We start from the raw sequence: 17,527 nt of genomic DNA on the forward strand, positions 1-17,527 counted from the left end.
GAGACTAGCGGTACGCTAGATCAACATTAAAATAACATACAGATCATATTCTAACATTTCGTTGAGCTAAATAACATTGATTAGTTGTATGTACATTTGCTGACCTGTTTTAAACCTGACCTGTCGAGTCGAAGTTAGTCGCGGACGCTAGCTCTCGGCATCTCGAAAGATGTTGATCTTCGTTTAGTCCTCTTTTTGTCTCAAAGTCTGCTTGCCATGGTCCAGAATGTTTGAACAAAACAACAACAGCGCGAGCGTCCTGCTAGGCATAACCCAGTTGTCCACATCTGTCGCCATGGTTACTACGGCAGTACGAGCGGAAACCGAGGGTAACGCGGATATGACTGTTGCCTGGCGACCCTCACCCCCGCCCACACGCCTCGCTTCCTCGGTTAAAATCACAATTTTCTCACGATTTACAAATAGTTGGAAACATTTGGGATATTGTAAGTAATCAACTAAACTAAATAACATTGGCCTTGTGGTTTTGGATATTTTACTGCAAAAATCCTACATATTGTACCTTTAAGACTGCCGACTAAAGAAACGCTGTCCGCGAGAGAACCGTACACTGCTTGTCCATCACCACCCACTGCCACTTACAGCAGCGACGGGAACAAGCGCAGTTACAATAGCTTAATATGCGGTAATATAGCGTTGCTATATAAGATGAGGATATTGTATTGCAATAGGTAGCACTTCAAAGTCAATACCAAATCAAAACTAGTTAGCACATCCTTTGTAATTAATAAGTGTTTAATGTCAATATGGTTATGGTTACACTTCAAATAGTTACAAAATAGATCTATGAGATGATAAAAACTTATACCATTAATTGTACCCAGCATATATGTAAAAGGTTACCAGAGAGAGAGAGAGAGAGAGAGAGAGAGAGAGAGAGAGAGACAACAGTTAACTGCAACAGTTACAATCTTGTTTTATCCTTCCTTGACCATGTGACTTTGACCCAAATGTGAGACGTTCAAACTGACCGATCAGATAATGACAGCTTCCCCCAGTGTACTGGAGCTGTGCCCAGTAGAAGACCTCTGGGGTACATCTCTGCCTGCAGGAGCTCCACGTGCTCTCGGTTACCCTGCTCCACCAAGGCCGTGCTGGTGCCGGTTCGGAGCCGGAGCCTACTCGAGATCCAGTTCCTTCTGTTTCGACAGCAAAGAACCGGTTCTCGGCCAGGAAAATTGGTTCCAAAGCGGCACCAACTCTTTGCTGGACTAGAACCGTTCTTGTACCACGTCATGCTCGGGGCGGGGTTATTGTGAGCAACAACTCGACGGTGACCGCCATTGCTAAAAACACAGCGCTAGCTAACGTCAGTAGAAATGATTACGTCGTCTTCTAATCCCAAGAAAGGATTGCCAGGAGAAACATTTGCAAAAAAACGATGTAGTCCGCCATTGTAATCGTTTATGCTTGAAGTTGGCGCAGCCGCTTCTGGGAAAGCTAAGACGTTTGGCAACGTAAACAGTGACGTAACGACGTCGTTCGCTGGGCTCTCTAGTTCAGTGGAAAAACAAACAGGTCCGGAGACTTTGAACCAGCACCAGTTCCGAACCAGTTCTTTTTTGGTGGAAAAGGGGTGTGTGGGACACACGGGTGGAATCAAATGTCTTTGTTCATTTCAAATATCTTGGATTATTTTCAATCCCACAGAACCTTTGGAAGAGTGACTTGCTTTGGGAAATGGTGTGTGTTGGCAGTGCTACTGCTGTGAAGCTGAAAGATGGAGGACAGTGAAGAGCTGGAGATTGAGGAATGCGTCCTAGCGACTGTAAAAGATTTGAATGTGGGAAATACAGTACAGTTGTCCAGAATGAGACCCACGTCATGTGACCAGCAGTGGTGTTCGAATTACGGGAAGACTGGATTCTACAAAACACCATTGATCGGGAGCAGGAGCAGATCTGAGGACCTCCTCCCAGTGTACGGGTGTGTCCTGCTCACTGATGTTGGAGAGCACACACACGTCTCTTACGCTAGTAATAGCGGCTCGTGCGGCGGCCGAGATACGCAAACCTAACATCCGTCGCCATGATTTTTGGAAGGACTTATTGTGGGAGAAACAAATGAAGTTTCAGTCGCATAACATCGGTTAATAGAAACGCCGTCATTTCACAATCGGGTTTTAAGGACATTTAGAAAATAAGGCAAAAGTTTTGCGCAAATCTGTAACGTAAACGGGCTCGTGTCGGGTCAGTCGAGGCTCAGCAGGACGGGCTCGTGGGCCGTCTCCCGCAGGAAGCGCAGCAGGTCGTCAGGCTTGAGCCCCATGGTGGCGCTGTTGGTCATGGGGTGGAAGTAGAGCCGCTGGTGTCCGCCGTCGGTCAGGTCTCGGTCCAGCACCACCGTCACGGCGCGGGCGGACTCGAGGAAGAGCGCGAGCGGCGTCACGCAGCCCTGCCGCACGCCCAGCGTCTCCAGCAGCGCCGCCTCGTCCGCCAGCCGCAGGTTCCCTCCGCCGAGCCCCAGCCGCCGCGACACCTCGCCCAGGTCCAGCCGCCGGTCGTGCCGCGCGCTCAGCAGCCACAGCCCCTTCTTACGCTTGTCCTTCAGGAACAGGTTCTTCGTGGCCGCGCCGCTCAGGTGAGCCACATGGGGCATCATCTCCTCCACCGTGAACACCTGGAGACAACAGCGACTGTAAACAAGGCTTCATTTCTAGTGTGTTGGTTTCCTATATGCAGAATCAGCAGGTCCCGCCCACTGAACTGATCCGGCCAATCAGGGAAGCGGACGGATGCAAGCCGTAATGTAGGATTTATCTCTGTTTACATTGTTCTCTACTTAGCCTATGAACGCTTGAATAACCCCTCGCGTGTAAAAGTGAATGTATGCGACAATACGAACTAGCTCGTAAAGATGTTCGTATATTTACATGTTTCCTCACGGATATCATTGTTATATTTAGAAGACATAATCTAAGTGCCTTTTCCTCATGATATGGTCTATTTAATATCTCACTTGTAGAGGTTAGGGTTAGGGCGCTAATGTCCTCCGCTCAGGGCTAATCAGTGCTAGCACACTTCTCCAGGACGGCAAATTACATTTCCTATTGTACTGTATTAATCACTGTAATATCCACTGTGGAGATTACTGTTGCTAAGTTTATTGTGACTACTATTATTGTTATTGGTATTTGTACTTATCTATTTGTCTTATATCTGTATTTTATAGAACACCACACACACATGCAAAGCAGGATTTGTTCAGTGAGTTATTCCCGTATCCCTGATCATCTCTGGTCAAGTCTCTCACACACACTCAGTGGGTCTGTGATCAACCGTTCAGCTTCTACTCGCCTTCATTTAAACAACAACAACAACAATAACAACAACAACAACAACAACAGAGCATTACTGTCGCTAATATCCTCATGCCTTCAGGCATCAGATCATGTGGCTAAAGATGAGTCATACTTATGATGACATACCAACTCATACACTAAGTTGATTGAGATGAAAAGGTATAATTATGACATAATTATGAGATTTTAAAAATCGAAGTTTATTGTATATTATGACTTCTTCTAAATGACGAGATTAAGTCTAAATTGTGACATACCAAGCTCAATTATGAGATCTGACAGTCGAAATGTACTTTTTATGCCTTTTTTGACTTCATGTCATAATTGTAGTATGCCATATTTTCGATTTTATTTTCTTTTTACTCAGATATATGACTTGGTATGTCATAATTTCGAATTATGTCATGATTATGATTCCCGAAAGCCCCCTGTGTGGCGGGTCCGTCCCTCACTCACACACGTGTCTCTGAAACACTTCCGTGTTGATAACTGTTGTATGCCCACCTCGGGATGGTCGGTGCAGGTCGTGTCGATGTCCAGACGCTCGAGGAACTCCTCCAGCGATCTCCTCAGATCAGCCATCGCCAACAGCTGCGACTCGCGACTCGGAATACTCGATAAACGTTAGCAACGCTGCTCACGAACAGAAACAGAAAGTTTACATGGTTTACAGCAGACGAGGGCTGTGATTGGTCCAGCCTCACACCAAACTACTGTGATTGGTCAGGAGCCACCGGTGTTGAGCAAAGGGACATCGACTTGTTTTATTAACAAGATAACGTAGGAATAACCGTTCATATTAAAACTATATTTAAAAGTAAACAAATAAAACAATTATCAAAAAGAGGAATAATTAATGTGCAGTATTTTCCTCGCAGATTTCTTCCGGGTTCAGGGCTGTTGAACAGCGCCGCCTGCCGGCCGCCAGTGAGACTAACTCTGGAACTCATCACTGTGCGACACATCTTTATCCAACATTATCAAGCCATTATCAAGCTGCAGACTCGGAGCATAGACAGTATAGACTCGGAGCCTGCTGCATCTACAGTCCCGCACCCAGAGACCCGCATTCTCAGACCCCTCGTTTTTCGAGACAGCGCCTCCTGCTGTTCGGATTTAAAGTTATCCAAATATTTTTGTGTTCTCAAACTAACTAATTACCCAGTATTTATTTTTTGAGCGTGGGTGTAATTGAAAGGAAATTACTGATGTAACGGATACTAATACAGATTGAACTATCATCTGAAAAATATTATGTGATATTATATTGCTACAATGTTTTAGTTTGTTTTTTGTACAATGTTTCAAATTCCATGTTTTCTTTCAGTTCAACATATAATGGTCTAATTAACATTATACCATGCTAACATTACAAAACCTGTTTTTTTATATTTTGAATGTGAAGCAAAACTCAAATAATAGACAAAACACCAATAATAAACAATTCTGTACTTTATTTAACGATCACCTTAATCACTGTCATCTTGCTGTAAACAGGACAAAGCAAAGAAAAAAGGAAGAAAGAATTGTGTTAGTGACTCTATTTTTGTCTTCAATTGCTTTCAAAAAACTCATTTATAAGTCGCTTTGGATAAAAGAGTCTGCTAAATTAATAAATGTAAAATGTAATGTAAATGCATAAGGTAAAATAATTACTTTCTGGTAGGCAAATGTTGCTTCTTTTCTCATTCTTTTTGCAATCAAGGGGGGGGGGGGCTCACGCGCGCTGCTCAAACAATACAGACTCTGATAAGTGAAGCAGCAGCTCCGTGTCCTGTCTTCATTTACATATATTCAATTCAATTCACTTCAAGTTTATTTGTATAGCGCTTTTCACAATACATATTGTTTCAAAGCAGCTTTACAGAAAATGCATTTCAAAAATATACATACAAAAATACAGTTAGTTAATCATAAAATTTAGGGCATAACATATCGCCGGCGTTGGGTCGTCTCTTCACAGGCGTCGAGTCGTCTCTTCACAGGCGTTGGGTCGTCTCATCACAGGCGTTGGGTCGTCTCTTCACAGGCGTTGGGTCATCTCATCACAGGCGTTGGGTCGTCTCATCACAGGCGTTGGGTCGTCTCATCACAGGCGTCGAGTCGTCTCTTCACAGGCGTCGAGTCGTCTCATCACAGGCGTTGGGTCGTCTCTTCACAGGCGTTGGGTCATCTCATCACAGGCGTTGGGTCGTCTCATCACAGGTGTCGCGTCGTCTCATCACAGGTGTCGAGTCGTCTCTTCACAGGCGTCGAGTCGTCTCATCACAGGCGTTGGGTCGTCTCATCACAGGCGTTGGGTCGTCTCATCACAGGCGTTGGGTCGTCTCTTCACAGGCGTCGAGTCGTCTCATCACAGGCGTTGGGTCGTCTCATCACAGGCGTTGGGTCGTCTCATCACAGGTGTTGGGTCGTCTCATCACAGGCGTCGAGTCGTCTCTTCACAGGCGTTGGGTCGTCTCATCACAGACGTCGGGTCGTCTCATCACAGGCGTCGAGTCGTCTCATCACAGGCGTCGGGTCGTCTCATCACAGGCGTCGAGTCGTCTCATCACAGGCGTTGGGTCGTCTCATCACAGGCGTCGGGTCGTCTCTTCACAGGCGTTGGGTCGTCTCATCACAGGCGTTGGGTCGTCTCATCACAGGCGTCGGGTCGTCTCATCACAGGCGTTGGGTCGTCTCATCACAGGCGTCGAGTCGTCTCTTCACAGGCGTCGGGTCGTCTCATCACAGGCGTTGGGTCGTCTCATCACAGGCGTTGGGTCGTCTCATCACAGGCGTCGGGTCGTCTCATCACAGGCGTCGAGTCGTCTCATCACAGGCGTCGAGTCGTCTCTTCACAGGCGTCGGGTCGTCTCTTCACAGGCGTCGGGTCGTCTCTTCACAGGCGTCGAGTCGTCTCATCACAGGCGTCGGGTCGTCTCATCACAGGCGTCGAGTCGTCTCTTCACAGGCGTCGGGTCGTCTCTTCACAGGCGTCGGGTCGTCTCATCACAGGCGTCGAGTCGTCTCTTCACAGGCGTCGAGTCGTCTCATCACAGGCGTCGGGTCGTCTCATCACAGGCGTCGGGTCGTCTCATCACAGGCGTCGAGTCGTCTCATCACAGGCGTCGAGTCGTCTCATCACAGGCGTCGAGTCGTCTCATCACAGGCGTTGGGTCGTCTCATCACAGGCGTTGGGTCGTCTCATCACAGGCGTCGGGTCGTCTCATCACAGGCGTTGGGTCGTCTCATCACAGGCGTCGGGTCGTCTCATCACAGGCGTCGAGTCGTCTCATCACAGGCGTCGAGTCGTCTCTTCACAGGTGTTGGGTCGTCTCTTCACAGGCGTTGGGTCGTCTCTTCACAGGCGTCGAGTCGTCTCATCACAGGCGTCGGGTCGTCTCATCACAGGCGTCGAGTCGTCTCATCACAGGCGTCGAGTCGTCTCTTCACAGGCGTCGAGTCGTCTCATCACAGGCGTTGGGTCGTCTCTTCACAGGCGTCGAGTCGTCTCATCACAGGCGTCGGGTCGTCTCATCACAGGCGTCGAGTCGTCTCATCACAGGCGTCGAGTCGTCTCATCACAGGCGTTGGGTCGTCTCATCACAGGCGTTGGGTCGTCTCTTCACAGGCGTTGGGTCGTCTCATCACAGGCGTCGGGTCGTCTCATCACAGGCGTCGAGTCGTCTCATCACAGGCGTCGAGTCGTCTCATCACAGGCGTTGGGTCGTCTCATCACAGGCGTTGGGTCGTCTCTTCACAGGCGTCGAGTCGTCTCATCACAGGCGTTGGGTCGTCTCATCACAGGCGTTGGGTCGTCTCATCACAGGTGTTGGGTCGTCTCATCACAGGCGTCGAGTCGTCTCTTCACAGGCGTTGGGTCGTCTCATCACAGGCGTCGGGTCGTCTCATCACAGGCGTCGAGTCGTCTCTTCACAGGCGTTGGGTCGTCTCTTCACAGGCGTTGGGTCGTCTCTTCACAGGCGTTGGGTCGTCTCTTCACAGGCGTCGAGTCGTCTCTTCACAGGCGTCGGGTCGTCTCTTCACAGGCGTCGGGTCGTCTCTTCACAGGCGTCGAGTCGTCTCTTCACAGGCGTTGGGTCATCTCATCACAGGCGTTGGGTCGTCTCATCACAGGCGTCGAGTCGTCTCTTCACAGGCGTCGAGTCGTCTCATCACAGGCGTTGGGTCGTCTCTTCACAGGCGTTGGGTCATCTCATCACAGGCGTTGGGTCGTCTCATCACAGGCGTCGAGTCGTCTCTTCACAGGCGTCGAGTCGTCTCATCACAGGCGTTGGGTCGTCTCATCACAGGCGTTGGGTCGTCTCTTCACAGGCGTCGAGTCGTCTCATCACAGGCGTTGGGTCGTCTCATCACAGGCGTTGGGTCATCTCATCACAGGCGTTGGGTCGTCTCATCACAGGCGTCGTCTCTTCACAGGCGTTGGGTCGTCTCTTCAACATGTTTCTGAACTTTGGACAACTTTGTCATTTTGAAATATATCGGGGCACAGAATGGCGAGTGAAAATCACTGCAGCATTTATTACATTTCTGTATTTCTGGAAGTGAATTCCAGTTTGAATTGTTATATCCTCAAAAAAAAAGAGAAAGTCAAACTCAAATTCAAAATTTAAGACCACCCCACAGAGCCCATACAGTCAAATTTCAGTCAATACAAATTAAAACAAGGAACCCTCAAAAAAGGGCCAAATGACACATTCTAGCTCACATGTTAATACCATAGACTGGTTAATACATAGTGAAGGCATAGCAAATTTGGTTATTAGGCAACTGTAGCCTATGAGTTGTAAATGGCTGGCAACAACTTCATATCACAGTAAAATTAATATTGATCCATTTTAATACTTACGTTTTATAATTAATTTAATTAGTCTACATAAATTATACAAAGTAAAATAATTACTCCGGCATTAATTAATTCAATAGTTTTAGGAGAAAAGTTCCGATAATTAAAAAAAGGTAAATCTGATTAAATAATTAATGATGACATTCTTTGATATTAACACATATAATGTATTTAATTGGTCTACTTTAATGTCAACTAATATAATTAATGGCTTGTCTACAAAAAGTCCAAGGTTAAAGGCTAACTATCAAAATATTTTCGGGGGAAAAAGGCGAAAAAACATACATTAACGGCTCACATTTTGTTACAAACTATCATTACAAATATTAAATAGACTGTTCATATGTTGGTGTATCGATGAGCTATAAAGTAGTTTGATCAAAAAAGAAATCATTGAATCAAATTGAAGATACTATTCTTCGCGTGTTTATCCATGTGTTTATCCGATCCAATTTGATAGGTGGCGCTGTCTCGAAAAACGAGGGGTCTGAGAATGCGGGACTCTGGGTGCGGGACTGTAGATGCAGCAGGCTCCGAGTCTTCATACTACTCTCTTTATCCTTCATTAAATAAGTGTTCAGAAAATAAACGTAATAGTCAATACTTATTTTATGCAAATTAGTTAAAATCACCATGTAATCAAAATGGTCATTTCTATTTTTTTAATCAAATATTGCAGTGCAGTAAATGATTTATGGGTGCATATCATTATTGTTTTTAATAATCTTGAATCAGAATAACTTCTTCTTGCAGCTTCTCTCAAGTATACGTCTCTGTGGAACAACAAGAAGGTGTTTCCCAATTATTGGGCGTTTTCAAACCATCCAATCATAACAGTACGTATTCGGAAGCGGAAATGCGTTATTATTTCTCGTGTTTTCTTGATTTTTACTATTAGCCTATATCTATATCGCGACAACATTTATGTCAAAATATGTGTATAAAATACAGGCTACAGTACCTATTTTCTTAAAAAAATATATATTTTATAAACCAAATTTCCCGTTCTATGTCAGATATACAAGATACAGATCTTGTAATATAATAGCCTGTGTGAGTGTGTATTATATTGTATAATATTCTCTCCTACCTGCATGCAATTTTTCTCTAAATGTAAACCTTATAAGCTAAAAGTATTAAAAATGACTTTATTACTCAACTATTTATAATTACATTAGTTTTATTTTCGTATTTTGTGTGTGTGTGTGTGTGTGTGTGTGTGTGTGTGTGTGTGTGTGTGTGTGTGCGCGCGAGATCTACACAACATAAATCAAGTTGTAACGGTGATTAACAAGGAAAATTAATAGCAATTTCCAATAAAGTTACCAAATCCTACTGTAAAGCAATGGTGAAAATTATTGTATTGGTCTTTCTCACATGTATTTTTCAAAATATTATATTTATATGTAATGACTGATATTTAAGTGATAGGCTATTTGTAGCTTACATTAAATTAGATATAAAGTAAAACGTATTGACCTTTAAATTAAGGTAAAATGTGTTAACTTAGAATAATGACTCTGAGAACTTTAAACATTAGCATCACTTTATTGACCGTATAGATACTGTAACCAATATGATGAAAAACTTTATTGATAAATGCAGCATTCTTAATGTAATAGTAAAAAAGAGAGAATCCAATAAAATAAGCAATAAATGTGGCAAGTTCAAACATGAGGAACACATTGCATGAAACATCAGATGCTCCTCCAGCCTCATAAACAGTCGTCTCGCAGTGTCCTGAAGTCATCAGAGCCGAGGAAGTCATCAGAGCCGAGGAAGTCATCAGAGCCGAGGAAGTCATCAGAGCCGAGGGAAGTCATCAGAGCCGAGGAAGCCATCAGAGCCGAGGGAAGTCATCAGAGCCGAGGGAAGTCATCAGAGCCGAGGAAGTCATCAGAGCCGAGGGAAGTCATCAGAGCCGAGGAAGTCATCAGAGCCGAGGAAGTCATCAGAGCCGAGGAAGTCATCAGAGCCGAGGAAGTCATCAGAGCCGAGGGAAGTCATCAGAGCCGAGGGAAGTCATCAGAGCCGAGGGAAGTCATCAGAGCCGAGGGAAGTCATCAGAGCCGAGGAAGTCATCAGAGCCGAGGAAGTCATCAGAGCCGAGGGAAGTCATCAGAGCCGAGGAAGTCATCAGAGCCGAGGAAGTCATCAGAGCCGAGGAAGTCATCAGAGCCGAGGAAGTCATCAGAGCCGAGGAAGCCATCAGAGCCGAGGAAGTCATCAGAGCCGAGGAAGTCATCAGAGCCGAGGAAGTCATCAGAGCCGAGGAAGTCATCAGAGCCGAGGAAGTCATCAGAGCCGAGGAAGTCATCAGAGCCGAGGGAAGTCATCAGAGCCGAGGAAGTCATCAGAGCCGAGGAAGTCATCAGAGCCGAGGAAGTCATCAGAGCCGAGGAAGTCATCAGAGCCGAGGGAAGTCATCAGAGCCGAGGAAGTCATCAGAGCCGAGGAAGTCATCAGAGCCGAGGGAAGTCATCAGAGCCGAGGGAAGTCATCAGAGCCGAGGGAGTCATCAGAGCCGAGGGAAGTCATCAGAGCCGAGGAAGTCATCAGAGCCGAGGAAGTCATCAGAGCCGAGGGAAGTCATCAGAGCCGAGGGAAGTCATCAGAGCCGAGGGAAGTCATCAGAGCCGAGGAAGTCATCAGAGCCGAGGGAAGTCATCAGAGCCGAGGAAGTCATCAGAGCCGAGGAAGTCATCAGAGCCGAGGAAGTCATCAGAGCCGAGGGAAGTCATCAGAGCCGAGGAAGTCATCAGAGCCGAGGGAAGTCATCAGAGCCGAGGAAGTCATCAGAGCCGAGGAAGTCATCAGAGCCGAGGGAAGTCATCAGAGCCGAGGAAGTCATCAGAGCCGAGGAAGTCATCAGAGCCGAGGGAGTCATCAGAGCCGAGGGAGTCATCAGAGCCGAGGGAAGTCATCAGAGCCGAGGAAGTCATCAGAGCCGAGGAAGTCATCAGAGCCGAGGGAAGTCATCAGAGCCGAGGAAGTCATCAGAGCCGAGGAAGTCATCAGAGCCGAGGAAGTCATCAGAGCCGAGGAAGCCATCAGAGCCGAGGAAGCCATCAGAGCCGAGGAAGTCATCAGAGCCGAGGAAGTCATCAGAGCCGAGGAAGTCATCAGAGCCGAGGAAGTCATCAGAGCCGAGGAAGTCATCAGAGCCGAGGAAGTCATCAGAGCCGAGGGAAGTCATCAGAGCCGAGGAAGTCATCAGAGCCGAGGAAGTCATCAGAGCCGAGGAAGTCATCAGAGCCGAGGAAGTCATCAGAGCCGAGGGAAGTCATCAGAGCCGAGGAAGTCATCAGAGCCGAGGGAAGTCATCAGAGCCGAGGGAAGTCATCAGAGCCGAGGAAGTCATCAGAGCCGAGGGAAGTCATCAGAGCCGAGGGAGTCATCAGAGCCGAGGGAGTCATCAGAGCCGAGGGAAGTCATCAGAGCCGAGGGAAGTCATCAGAGCCGAGGAAGTCATCAGAGCCGAGGAAGTCATCAGAGCCGAGGGAAGTCATCAGAGCCGAGGAAGTCATCAGAGCCGAGGAAGTCATCAGAGCCGAGGGAGTCATCAGAGCCGAGGGAGTCATCAGAGCCGAGGGAGTCATCAGAGCCGAGGGAGTCATCAGAGCCGAGGGAAGTCATCAGAGCCGAGGAAGTCATCAGAGCCGAGGAAGTCATCAGAGCCGAGGGAAGTCATCAGAGCCGAGGAAGTCATCAGAGCCGAGGAAGTCATCAGAGCCGAGGAAGTCATCAGAGCCGAGGAAGTCATCAGAGCCGAGGAAGTCATCAGAGCCGAGGAAGTCATCAGAGCCGAGGAAGTCATCAGAGCCGAGGAAGCCATCAGAGCCGAGGAAGTCATCAGAGCCGAGGAAGTCATCAGAGCCGAGGAAGTCATCAGAGCCGAGGGAAGTCATCAGAGCCGAGGGAGTCATCAGAGCCGAGGAAGTCATCAGAGCCGAGGAAGTCATCAGAGCCGAGGGAAGTCATCAGAGCCGAGGGAAGTCATCAGAGCCGAGGAAGTCATCAGAGCCGAGGAAGTCATCAGAGCCGAGGAAGTCATCAGAGCCGAGGAAGTCATCAGAGCCGAGGAAGTCATCAGAGCCGAGGAAGTCATCAGAGCCGAGGGAAGTCATCAGAGCCGAGGGAAGTCATCAGAGCCGAGGGAAGTCATCAGAGCCGAGGGAAGTCATCAGAGCCGAGGAAGTCATCAGAGCCGAGGGAAGTCATCAGAGCCGAGGAAGCCATCAGAGCCGAGGAAGCCATCAGAGCCGAGGAAGCCATCAGAGCCGAGGAAGTCATCAGAGCCGAGGAAGTCATCAGAGCCGAGGAAGTCATCAGAGCCGAGGAAGTCATCAGAGCCGAGGAAGTCATCAGAGCCGAGGAAGTCATCAGAGCCGAGGAAGTCATCAGAGCCGAGGAAGTCATCAGAGCCGAGGGAAGTCATCAGAGCCGAGGAAGTCATCAGAGCCGAGGGAAGTCATCAGAGCCGAGGAAGTCATCAGAGCCGAGGAAGCCATCAGAGCCGAGGAAGCCATCAGAGCCGAGGAAGTCATCAGAGCCGAGGAAGTCATCAGAGCCGAGGAAGTCATCAGAGCCGAGGAAGTCATCAGAGCCGAGGAAGCCATCAGAGCCGAGGAAGTCATCAGAGCCGAGGAAGTCATCAGAGCCGAGGAAGTCATCAGAGCCGAGGGAAGTCATCAGAGCCGAGGGAGTCATCAGAGCCGAGGAAGTCATCAGAGCCGAGGAAGTCATCAGAGCCGAGGGAAGTCATCAGAGCCGAGGGAAGTCATCAGAGCCGAGGAAGTCATCAGAGCCGAGGAAGTCATCAGAGCCGAGGAAGTCATCAGAGCCGAGGAAGTCATCAGAGCCGAGGAAGTCATCAGAGCCGAGGAAGTCATCAGAGCCGAGGGAAGTCATCAGAGCCGAGGGAAGTCATCAGAGCCGAGGGAAGTCATCAGAGCCGAGGGAAGTCATCAGAGCCGAGGAAGTCATCAGAGCCGAGGGAAGTCATCAGAGCCGAGGAAGTCATCAGAGCCGAGGAAGCCATCAGAGCCGAGGAAGCCATCAGAGCCGAGGAAGTCATCAGAGCCGAGGAAGTCATCAGAGCCGAGGAAGTCATCAGAGCCGAGGAAGTCATCAGAGCCGAGGAAGTCATCAGAGCCGAGGAAGTCATCAGAGCCGAGGAAGTCATCAGAGCCGAGGAAGTCATCAGAGCCGAGGGAAGTCATCAGAGCCGAGGAAGTCATCAGAGCCGAGGGAAGTCATCAGAGCCGAGGAAGTCATCAGAGCCGAGGAAGCCATCAGAGCCGAGGAAGCCATCAGAGCCGAGGAAGTCATCAGAGCCGAGGAAGTCATCAGAGCCGAGGAAGTCATCAGAGCCGAGGAAGTCATCAGAGCCGAGGAAGTCATCAGAGCCGAGGAAGTCATCAGAGCCGAGGAAGTCATCAGAGCCGAGGAAGTCATCAGAGCCGAGGAAGTCATCAGAGCCGAGGAAGTCATCAGAGCCGAGGAAGTCATCAGAGCCGAGGGAAGTCATCAGAGCCGAGGAAGTCATCAGAGCCGAGGAAGTCATCAGAGCCGAGGAAGTCATCAGAGCCGAGGAAGTCATCAGAGCCGAGGGAAGTCATCAGAGCCGAGGAAGTCATCAGAGCCGAGGGAAGTCATCAGAGCCGAGGAAGTCATCAGAGCCGAGGGAAGTCATCAGAGCCGAGGGAGTCATCAGAGCCGAGGAAGTCATCAGAGCCGAGGGAGTCATCAGAGCCGAGGAAGTCATCAGAGCCGAGGGAGTCATCAGAGCCGAGGAAGTCATCAGAGCCGAGGGAGTCATCAGAGCCGAGGGAGTCATCAGAGCCGAGGAAGTCATCAGAGCCGAGGGAGTCATCAGAGCCGAGGAAGTCATCAGAGCCGAGGGAGTCATCAGAGCCGAGGGAAGTCATCAGAGCCGAGGGAGTCATCAGAGCCGAGGGAAGTCATCAGAGCCGAGGAAGTCATCAGAGCCGAGGAAGTCATCAGAGCCGAGGAAGTCATCAGAGCCGAGGAAGTCATCAGAGCCGAGGAAGTCATCAGAGCCGAGGGAAGTCATCAGAGCCGAGGAAGTCATCAGAGCCGAGGGAAGTCATCAGAGCCGAGGAAGTCATCAGAGCCGAGGGAAGTCATCAGAGCCGAGGGAAGTCATCAGAGCCGAGGAAGTCATCAGAGCCGAGGAAGTCATCAGAGCCGAGGAAGCCATCAGAGCCGAGGAAGTCATCAGAGCCGAGGGAAGTCATCAGAGCCGAGGAAGTCATCAGAGCCGAGGAAGTCATCAGAGCCGAGGAAGTCATCAGAGCCGAGGAAGTCATCAGAGCCGAGGAAGTCATCAGAGCCGAGGAAGTCATCAGAGCCGAGGAAGTCATCAGAGCCGAGGGAAGTCATCAGAGCCGAGGGAGTCATCAGAGCCGAGGGAGTCATCAGAGCCGAGGAAGTCATCAGAGCCGAGGGAAGTCATCAGAGCCGAGGAAGTCATCAGAGCCGAGGAAGTCATCAGAGCCGAGGAAGTCATCAGAGCCGAGGGAAGTCATCAGAGCCGAGGGAAGTCATCAGAGCCGAGGGAAGTCATCAGAGCCGAGGGAAGTCATCAGAGCCGAGGAAGTCATCAGAGCCGAGGAAGCCATCAGAGCCGAGGAAGTCATCAGAGCCGAGGAAGTCATCAGAGCCGAGGAAGTCATCAGAGCCGAGGAAGTCATCAGAGCCGAGGAAGTCATCAGAGCCGAGGAAGTCATCAGAGCCGAGGAAGTCATCAGAGCCGAGGAAGTCATCAGAGCCGAGGAAGTCATCAGAGCCGAGGGAAGTGTAAACTACCACTAAAGTAACAAACGTATGCACCAAAAAGTTAGCGAATGTTGGCTAATAATGGTTAGCGAATAGCGATAGATTGTAAGTGGCAGACCTCCTGGAGCTTTTCCTGCAAGCAAATTTACACAAACTAATTAAAACGTTAACTTAGACAAAATGAGAATTTACAAAAATCCACTTACATCCATATGCAGGACAGGTGATCTCTCTCCTGTCTCCTCATTTCACCGCTTTATCACTCATATCTGATGGGAAAAGTGTATTCAAGTATTAGGAAACGCCCCCAAATTCAGGCACGCCTTTTGTTGCTCCGCAGAGACCTCATACTGGCTTCTCTTCTCTGATGACGAGGGCGGGGCAACCTGTCACTCACATGAGATCCACCAATAGCAAACCACAACCATCCAATCAATTCCAAACACACACACACACACACACACACACACACACACACACACACACACAATCAGCACAGAGTACACACACACACACACACACACACACACACTCACTCACTCAGTACATACTCTCTCACACACACACACACACACACACAATCAGCACAGAGGACAAACACACACAATCAGCACAGAGGACACACACACACACAAACAATCAGCACAGAGGACACACACACACACACACAATCAGCACAGAGGACACACACACACACACACAATCAGCACAGAGTACACACACACACACACAATCAGCACAGAGTACACACACACACACACACACACAATCAGCACAGAGGACAAACACACACAATCAGCACAGAGGACACACACACACACACACTCACTCACTCAGCACAGACTCTCTCTCTCTCTCACACACACACACACACTCACTCAGTACAGACTCTCTCTCACACACACACACACACACACACACACACAATCAGCACAGAGGACACACACACACACACTCAGCACAGACTCTCTCACACAGACTCTCTCACACAGACACACTCAGCACAGACTCTCTCACACACACACTCAGCACAGACTCTCTCACACACACACACACACACACACACACACACTCAGCACAGACTCTCTCACACACACACACACACACACTCAGCACAGACTCTCTCTCACACACACACACACACACACACACACACACACACACACACACACACTCAGCACAGACTCTCTCTCTCACACACACACACACACACACACACTCAGCACAGACTCTCTCTCACACACACACACACACACACACACACACACACACTCAGCACAGACTCTCTCACACACACACTCAGCACAGACTCTCACACACACACACACACACACACACACACACACACACACACACTCAGCACAGACTCTCTCACACACACACACACACACACACACTCAGCACAGACTCTCTCACACACACACACACACACACTCAGCACAGACTCTCTCACACACACACACACACACACACACTCAGCACAGACTCTCTCACACACACACACACACACACACACACACACACACACACACTCAGCACAGACTCTCTCTCACACACACACACACTCAGCACAGACTCTCACACACACACACACACACACACACACACACACACACTCAGCACAGACTCTCTCTCACACACACACACACACACACACACACACTCAGCACAGACTCTCTCTCTCACACACACACACACACACACACACACACACACACGGACACTCAGCACAGACTCTCTCTCACACACACACACACACACACACACACTCAGCACAGACTCTCACACATTATTAAAGGGCATATTGCAGGTTTATTTTTTTTCAGAATTAATATATAACCTTGTATGAAAATACCATATGAAAAGTAAATGCATGATTAACAATAGTTTTGCCAGACATAAGGGCACAAATTCAGTGGAAAACGTGACCGTTTCCTTGACCGTGTTGAAAAAGCGCTTTTTTTTCACCACCGCGTCATATTACGTCACAATGGGGAGTCGTGTGCCGGCGCTGCGTTCGCTCAGTGCAGAATAGGCTGGTATTATGTTGAAGCGGTCGTGATTCAGTGTGTTTTCGGTGGTTATTGTATTTCAATTAATAATTATCGTGATAAATGACTGTGAATTATGGCCTGTCAGGACATCGAGTCCACAGGTTTCCGAACAAGAAAAAGGACAGTGCTATCTTCCGTGTTTGTGTGCGTTTTGTGCAGGGTAAGAGACGGCCTTCGCTTCTGCGTCTGCTTTGAAAAACGCGGTAGTGTGTAGCGTTCACTATAGACTGCATGATTATAATCCCGGCGATATGATGAGTTAACGGTACGTTATATGATGACGGCGATATGTGCACACTGTCCCGGCTTCTTCACCGGGTCGCCCGGTCCGCCGTCAGCATGTGGGTCGGCCACCGGTGGGAAACATGACGCTCACGGATCCGTCAGATCACTTATTGTACATTTGTTTTACAAAATGTGCCTTGTCTTAATTTAATTCATTAACGTATCCTCCATAAACTTGTAATGTCTTGCAAGTCTGCAGCCGACACTTATTATTAT

General features: G+C 48.7%; 1 protein-coding gene and 1 long non-coding RNA gene across 2 annotated transcripts in view; both read right to left on the bottom strand.

Moving 5' to 3' along the window:
• Positions 1–17,527, bottom strand: part of LOC307009974 — a 135,051-nt gene that overhangs the window by 58,348 nt on the left and 59,176 nt on the right. The window lies entirely within an intron of this gene.
• Positions 746–3,964, bottom strand: prorsd1 (prolyl-tRNA synthetase domain containing 1). The gene is made up of 2 exons (XM_079634249.1): positions 3,827–3,964; positions 746–2,640 (listed from the first exon to the last, which is right to left on the bottom strand). Exons 1-2 carry the CDS (start codon positions 3,902–3,904, stop codon positions 2,212–2,214), a joined length of 507 nt encoding a protein of 168 aa, XP_079490375.1. The 5' UTR covers positions 3,905–3,964; the 3' UTR covers positions 746–2,211.

This window comes from Phoxinus phoxinus, assembly GCF_949152265.1.
Source record: "Phoxinus phoxinus genome assembly, chromosome: 14".
Classification (NCBI taxonomy): domain Eukaryota; kingdom Metazoa; phylum Chordata; class Actinopteri; order Cypriniformes; family Leuciscidae; genus Phoxinus; species Phoxinus phoxinus.